General features: G+C 34.8%; 1 protein-coding gene across 1 annotated transcript; it reads left to right on the forward strand.

The window, feature by feature from the left end:
* The first annotated feature begins 1076 nt into the window (after positions 1 to 1076).
* On the forward strand, positions 1077 to 3034 carry LOC108335279 (uncharacterized). The gene is made up of 5 exons (XM_052869739.1): positions 1077 to 1628; positions 1732 to 1990; positions 2136 to 2229; positions 2317 to 2428; positions 2660 to 3034. The coding sequence occupies exons 1-5, from the start codon at positions 1486 to 1488 to the stop codon at positions 2835 to 2837; spliced, it is 786 nt and encodes a 261-aa protein (XP_052725699.1). The 5' UTR covers positions 1077 to 1485; the 3' UTR covers positions 2838 to 3034.
* The last annotated feature ends 5553 nt before the right edge of the window (positions 3035 to 8587 follow it).

Consider the following 8587-nt stretch of genomic DNA (forward strand, 5'->3'; position numbering starts at 1 on the left):
AATCCTTTTAAACATCCTTCACCAGTGCATCACACTACACCACCACTGCTATCATCATCATTGCAGTGGCAACGCTGCTGCAAAGGAAGGAAAAGAGAGGGAGACGATGCACAGGAAGAAGAAAGAAAATGCAGAAAAAACAAAACTCATTCCGGAATGCTTTTTATACATGAAAAAGCTCACAGAATAAAGAAAAAAAACTCCCATTAAAAAGCTAAGAGAGTTAAAATGTTCACAAAAAAAAAGTCTTATGACACATTCTTTTTATACATGAAAAAATATCAATTTTTAAAAATATATTATTAGACATTCAATTTAAGTTGGTCTATATTATTAAACAATCTCAATAAATTTATCTCAACTTTTAATTAAATAACCCAGAATCAAAATTCATACCAGATTGGTTTATACTTTCGATTTCGATTTAGATTGATTGTCTCAAATTTCAGACGAGATCAATCCGAGTGAACCTTTAACCTAAAACGAATTAACCTTCAACCCAAATCGTAATAATTTTAACTTTTGATCCAGATGGATTTGTGTCGACCATCAACCAAATTCAATTTATCTCGATTTTTTATCTAGATTTACTAATTTTAACCTTTAATTAAGTTGGGCTAAACCAAATTTTAACTAAACTAACTATACCAAATTGAACTCTTTTTCCACTATGATCAGTAAAAAGTTGACATAATTTAATTCAAGAAAAGCAAGAGGAATTTATTAAAATTTACAACAACAAAAATGATCGATTACACAAATATTATAAATATAAACTCACGGCAAGAGTCTTTATTTTATTTTAGAGAAATCATATTATTGATGCCATTTTTAAGATTTATTTTACAAGTTCTATTCTAATACAATAATTTCACGAGACTCATATTTATATCTTAATTTTATAATTTGAAAACTAATTTATTAGAGTGAGATAAAGAAAAAAAAATAGTACTTTATAAAAGTTAACATGATAAATATAAAAGTGTATGGATATGGTATATCTTTCTGGAATAAAAAATTGTTGGAAAAAGAGGCATTAAATTTAAGAAGGATGAGTCCTGAATTGGATATGCATCCAAGCAAAAGAAAGCATATAGAGAGTGAGAGAGGCATGTGTTAAAGGGTCCCATGTCTCTCTGCCCTCCCAACTAGCTGCAACCACAATAATAGTTTGGGCCATATGAATTGAATAACTGCTGTTAAAGTGCTCCATGTTTTCTTTCCTTTCCACTGATGGAATTCTCCACCCTTCAAAATCTAATAAAGGAATGTAACGTAACGTGCTCTATTATAAGCTAGAACCTACAAGATAACAGTGTACAAGAGTTTCTTGGAAACGACAAACCCTGCATCGCATCGGTTCCTTTTCAGGATAAAGACACACCATAAGCATACTCCTTAATCATATATATCTTGTTTAAACCTCAAAACAAAAATGAAAGCTTTCGTTTCTTGGTTTGATTAGTAACTTAACATTGGTTCAAGATGATCAGAAGCACCGCGAGCTCTAGCTCCGCCCGAGGCATTGCTGCTATAGTTGGCGTGGGTCCCAAGCTAGGTCGTTCCATCGCCCGCAACTTCGCTCACCATGGCTACACTGTTGCCATTCTCGCTCGCGACCTAGGCACGTTTATATGCTTATATCATGTGTATGTATGTACGTATGTATAAATAGTATGGTGATGATGTAGATATATGTATATATATATACGTGTGTGTGTTTACAGGTAGATTGTCGAGAGTGGCGGAGGAAATAGCGAGGGAAGAGAAAGCACAGGTGTTTGCGATACGCGTGGACTGCGCCGATTCCAAAAGCGTGAGGGATGCATTCGAAGGAGTTCATTCCCTCGGATTCATTGAGGTTCTTGTCTATAATGCTAATTACCAACCCCTCTCTCCCAACCCCATCTCCTTCCAAAACATCCATCTCGACACTTTTCAAAATTCCGTCGCTGTTTCCGCCGTCGGTGCCTTCCACTGCGCTCAAGAGGTTCTCTAATAATATTATTCTCTTCCTTAACCTTTTTTTTTTCTATATTTACTTACAGTAAGTAACAAAATATTCAATGTTCCCTACAAATTGACGAGTCTCGTTAGGTTTGATATAACATTTATGGGTGGAACGAATGAATCAGGTGTTGACGGGGATGGTGGAAAGAGGGAAGGGCACGATCATTTTCACGGGCTGTTCTGCTTCACTGAATGGCATACCTGGATACTCCCAACTATGTAATAAACAAGCATTAATTGATTATTGTTATTCTGTCTCCACCAAAACCAGTGGTTTTGATAAATTGAATTGACGAATGTTGACAGGCTGCGGGAAGTTCGCGTTGAGAGCGCTGGCACAATGCTTGGCAAGGGAATTTCAACCTCACGGAGTGCACATAGCACATGTAATCATTGACGGTGTTGTTGCCTCACCCAGGTTCGTTTTTGTTATTCATCGTCGGTCAATAGATTCCGATTCAAGTCCTACTTTCCCCATCTTTATGCATGCATGCGTCAACATAACAAACCCCTAAAAAGGAAAAGTCTTAAGGTGTGAATCAATCTATGCATGAATTAACTAAAACATGCGACAACGATTCTTCAATCAATGCTACAGAGTTAGCATAAGGTTTGATTAATCTGATATGTTGTGGACGTACATGTACAGTTATTGTCGGAGAAAATCAGGTTCGGTTGGGGACGAAATAAGCATACGCAGTGGAGAGGATGAGGGCACAGTGGACCCAGACGCCGTGGCTCAAACATATTGGCACTTGCACATTCAGGACAGAACCGCTTGGACCCAAGAAATTGATCTGCGTTCCAACACTGCTACATTCTTCTAGCTTCTTCCTCTTGCAATAAATTAAGTAGTTTGCAATCAATTTCTGTGAGATGTGTAGTTTAATTTGTTCAATTTACCTCTCTTACCTTTCCTAATTTCAGTGTTTCATTTCTTCCTCTAGTTTGAGAAAAGCTTTTGCTTTTGGCACTGTACTAAACTTTGATTATAATGATCATCAGGTAATCATCTTTACTGTTATGTTCTGTGTGGTGAGATAGAAAGAAAGAAATTAATTATTAATGAACAATTTAGATATAGAAATGATTTTGGTGTACAACCCAATGATTGTATAGGGTAATGAATAGTTAATTTGTGGATAATAATGGATCAAGTTATTGCGTTGGAAAGAGTGGAACATTGTATGGACCCAGCATTGGAAAAGGGGGTTTAAAGGAAATGGGATGACAACAAGGTTTTGTATGGATAGAAGCATAACTTCGTGTTCTATCCTACAACACATATACTCTGTATTTCCTTGACCTTCACATGGATATTTTAGCTCCCGAAACAGTAGTTGGAGATTTATACGATTTATGATTGCAAATCTGTTATTTCACATTATAGACGTACTAGACAGAGAAACGTAAAATCTTTTAAACTATTCTATAAGATTTTCTGTGATATAAATATATGGAATCCCGACTACATAAAAAAAGGTAAATAAAAAGATTCACTTTATTGTAAGAATTTACTTAACATTGTGTATGTAATGGGATGAAATTAACTTTAGAAAAATGATATTCATTCGTAAAATTGATAAAAATAAATAAATAAATACTTTTGTTTTTTATTCTGATTGCCTTCCTTTGGAAAGTGAAGGTAGGAGTTGCAGTTGCTGACACGTCCTGCCATATTTAGTAGTATGAATTGACATTTGAGGGGCACAAAAATTGAAGATATGAATATCTTTATTTATGTTTTTGTTGAATAGTTCCAGAAAAGAATGAAAAGCGAGGGAGAGAGAGAGAGACGCGACAGTGAAGCGGTGTGATATATTGAATTGATAACTACTACTTCATCAATTAGATGACGTAAAGGATAGAACCACCACACCGGATGCTGAACTCCTGGATCTTTTTACATGATTCACATGTGAAAATAAATAAAGGAAACCAATATATTAAAAATACTTGAATAAAAGATATTTATGTAATATTAAAGATGGTTAATATTTTTAAGAAGGATTGAAACGGAAAAAGTTTATTATAAAAATAATTTATTATTTTATTAAAGATAATCGATTGCAATGAAAATAATAGTTTAAGTTAGTCATTCGTTTTTTGTTTATTTCTCAAGTCTAAAATTTGAAATCAACATCTCTTTTAATGCGTGTATATTATTACTGGATCCAAAAGGTGAACTAACATATAATTTTTTTTTGTTATTTACATTTCTTAAATCATTTATAATTCGAAAAGTATACTATTTTTTATAACTTCAATATTGTTACGTGTTATTATTGACCAAAGTATACAAGTCATTATCACTTGTGTTAATAAATGATGTTTTTAAATTTAATTATAGTATCAAATTTTATTTAGAATATAGTAATTAATAAGTCAATTTCAGATTTTTCTTTGATTTTTCAAAGCTTTTATCGGACAATTACTTCTTGCACCTCAATCACCCATCTTTTAGGCTGTGTTCGCATGAACAGAATTTACTGTTCATGCGAATTACAGAGCGATGAATTAAGCAACCCGTGTTGTTCGTTTGAGATGATTAGCGAGGATTTGCACGGACGGATTTGCAGGATATATCCCTTTTTCATCACCCACGAAAGTGAGAAGATTTGCGATGATTTTGACTCAAATGTCCAGTGTGCCCTTACCTTTATATTAAATTTCAATCTGAATCATGTGGAAATCAAAAGCAGTGCACCACATAATCGATTATGGTTAAGGGTAACCGATTACATGTATCAAACAAATCCAATACAGTGAAGTATTTACTTTTGCACTGTGCATGCACGAGAAAGTAAGTTGGCGTGGGGGCGTGGCCTGAAATATTCCTGAGCTACTCCTGATAGCTGATAAGCTTCAAACAGCCATTGAACAGGAAAGATTCCTGCATCCACACAGTTACAGTGCAGAATTGCCATTGACCCGTTGGTGAGAATTCAAACGTGGTTGGTTGTTGGTAGGTCATGTTATTTATTGAGTGGTAACAAGCTTAATAAATTGGTTGCCAGTGTTGTAAGCTGTGTACAAAGAGATAGTTGTCCAGTGTAAGCTCAGACAAGAGAAGAAGGTTTTCCGGAGAAGAACAACAGCAAGTGCATAGGTCAGTAACATACTGGTTTATCATAGGGTTTAAGTTTGTTTTGATTTGCAGGTTGTATAAGAGGAGGAAGAAGCACGATCTGCGTGTTGGTGGAATGCAGGACGTGGTTGTTGAAGATGAAGAAAGTCCAAGGGCGTGTTGGAGAAGACGGTGAACAGTGCACCAGATCCGCGTAACCGGTTACAAGGCTGGGTGTTGCGGTTACAGAAAACTGAAGAAATGCATGCATTTCTGTAATCGGTTACGTGAAGTGGTAACCGATTACAGAGCTTCCCTGGTGGTTGTTTCCTTACTGGTGCCTGGTGCACGTTGAGGGGCTTCAAGATCTGGGTGTTGAGGGGCTTCAAGAGCTGGGTGCAGAGAGATGGTTGTGCACGTTGAGGGGCTTCATGAGCTGGCTGTTGAGGGGCTTCAAGAGATGGTTGTGCACGTTTAGGGGCTTGAAGAGCTGGGTGTTCAGGGGCTTCTTTTTCTGGGTGCAGAGAGGTGGTTGTGGATGGGTGATGATTCGGAACATGCATGTTACAATGTTCTCAGGCAGTGTGCATCATGAAAGGGTTGAGGGGACATATGGTTATATGTTAACCAGTTTCCAGAAAGAAGAAAGTAAAGGTAAAGTGGTGTATGTTGGTCAGTGGAGGGCACCAGAGCTGCTGTAATGGATGGAAGAGTGTTGGTGGTTGTTGCGCGAAGTGGGAGAGAGACGTTGGTGCATGGTGGATTTCAGTGGTTAAGAAGAGTTATGTTGTAATGGTTGTTATTGATTGGCATTGTAGGGAGTTATGGAGGAGGTGAGGGTGGCGGAGACCATGTGACAGATAAGAAGGTGGAGAGGGAAGATAGAGTTCTGTTGAAACAATGATGGAGAAGCAACCATGATTATATGAGGAGTGGATTGTAGTGGGTGATCTATCATGGTCTGACAGTGGGTTTGTGATGCAGGTGTTCACTAGGAATTGCGGTGTTTATCGTGGTGGAGCAAGAAGCGTGAAGGTGGTGGAGATTTGGTAGTCAAAAGGATCCAAATCTGGTGGAGGTGAAGGAAGAACATCGTTTTCTATTGCATGAAATTATGAAATTAATTGTTGTTTTGGTTTTGTTTGTTAAAAATGAAAGCAAAGTATCATGAGTTGGATTGGAGAAGTATGAGTTATTAACCTTTTTTTTTTCTTTTGTTGCTTTCGTAGGAAAGAGTTCCCTGTGTGGTTGCTTAGTTGTTGGTGAAAGTGCATATAGGTGTTTAACGTGTTGAAGAGGTAAGTATTTAACATTATTTGAAATGAATTGCGGTTTTGGTTTTCTTTGTTAAAAATCAAAGCATATACTAATGAGTTGTGATGAGTGAAGTATGAGTTATTGACCCAATTTTTTTTCACTTGCTTTCATAGGAAAGAGGTTCCTCTGTGGTTGATTAGTTGTTGGTGAAAGCATCTTCAAGTGTGCATATACGTGTTGAAGAGGTAAGTATTTTAAAATATTGCCGTATGTTGTAATTATTTGAATGAATCATTGAGTCATGGACATGTGTACCTTAGAAGTATAAGATTATTTATTTCATATATTTTATGTTCATTTATATTTGTATTTTATTAAATATATTAACGTATTAATATTTGAAATATTAATTTAATTTGTTATACGTATATGTAAGTAGTTAATAAGAAAGATATTAAATGTTTTTGTGGTATTATGTTATTAAATTTTTTTTATAATCATTAGTTGAATGTATTAATGTATATTTGTATTTTATTCAATGAATATATGAATTTTAAATTTTTATTGTAGTATGTGTAATTGTTTAAGTAAATATAGATGGAAGAACATATAGATTTATCATATTTGGACCGCGAAGATATGTCAGGTTATTGCACGAAGATATTTTTATGATATGGGTGCTGAAAAATAATATACCTATCAATTGGCCTCATCACATCATGCAGCATATGCTTAAATGCAAGGTCAGTGACACAGCCCTCCCATACGGTGTCCTTATCACACATATCATGCAATATTGTGGAGTTGACGTCTCAGCCGATCCCAGCACTCAAATAGGGTTTCCGACATCACTTTTCTATCAATTCTTTGAAGAGGATGAAAATTGTTTATGTCAACGGTGCTTGGCAACACGATCTGGATGATGATGAAGAAGAAGACCAACCACACCCTCATCAAAACCCTGTGCAGCCTCCTCCACCTCTATCAAATGCTAACATGATAACTCAAATGTGAGAAGGAGTACAAGACTTGAGACATAGGATGCAGGGTATGGAACAAATGCAGGTGCGGGTACAACGTATTGAAGATAACTTGGCAAACTTTTCCCTAGACATGAACCGCCAATTTGCTAACCTGAATCAAAATGTGAACTCCATTCTTCACCATTTAGATGATTAAGTTCATTTTATTTCCGATAATATATTCCATGACTTCAATGTCTTTATTTTGGTTTGTATGTGACTTTGAGATCTTAAATTATGTTCAAATTTCCCTAAACATTTTAAAATATATTTATTTTACTACATTATAACTTTTATAATTTTTAAACAATATTTTTAACAATTATTAATAATTTTTTTTCTCTTTATAAACTTTTTTACAATTAAATATAACATTACAAAATAACATTTTATAATACTTTTATAAGAAGGGCAATTTGGTAATCTATATTTTCTACCAATTAAACTAATTTTTAAAATCAATCACATCAATCAAATCCTACACTAATTCTCACAAACTTTCCTTCCAAATCCACTCTCAATTAACCTCAAATCCACTCAAAAAAACAACAAAAAAATTACCCTCAAATCCACTCAAATCATCTCCCCCAAATCATCTCCTTAAATCCCTATAGGGAAAACATTTTTTGAAAGGTTTTGATGGGGGTGGGAGATGAAATTTTATGGGGATGCAGAAGCTTTAGCGTAGTTATTGATGCATTGGCTTTAATTTGTTTACAAGGTCATGTTTGGCCACCCGTGGATGCAATGAAAGCTTCCCGGAAGCTAAATTTTCATAGGCTAGTCGAATACTTTCATAAATTCAATTTTTCGTTCTCATTTACAGACCGACTCAAAAACTTCACATTTATACTTATAAACAATCACTAAAATGTCTTAATACAAAGAATTAGTTGTCACATCTTATTTCTATCTATGTTTAGAACTTAAAAGTAATTTATTTAATAACATTCTTTTCTTTTCTTTTTGTATAATATGAACACATTACTTAAAATAATGCATCAAGATATTACTTAATTATTATCAAATTAATCATGATTAAAAACCATCAAATATTAAATCAATACTTTCGCATAATCTTTCGACCAAAAAAATATTTTTCACACAATCAAGAATCAAACTTAAGTGCCTACCTATTTGCCAACTGGATCCAGTTTTGTGGATTGATATATGAATTATATGGAAGAAAGTTTTCAGAGAATTTTAAGTCAACGACACTAGTTACAACAAG

Source organism: Vigna angularis, chromosome 10 (genome assembly GCF_016808095.1).
Source record: "Vigna angularis cultivar LongXiaoDou No.4 chromosome 10, ASM1680809v1, whole genome shotgun sequence".
Classification (NCBI taxonomy): Eukaryota; Viridiplantae; Streptophyta; class Magnoliopsida; order Fabales; family Fabaceae; genus Vigna; species Vigna angularis.

Coding starts and splice junctions, on each gene's coding strand:
- LOC108335279 (XM_052869739.1), top strand. CDS start 1,486: ATGATCAGAAGCACCGCGAGCTCTAGCTCCGCCCGAGGCATTGCTGCT. Junction 1,991..2,135: donor CCTTCCACTGCGCTCAAGAG/GTTCTCTAATAA, acceptor CGAATGAATCAG/GTGTTGACGGGGATGGTGGA. Junction 2,230..2,316: donor ACCTGGATACTCCCAACTAT/GTAATAAACAAG, acceptor GAATGTTGACAG/GCTGCGGGAAGTTCGCGTTG.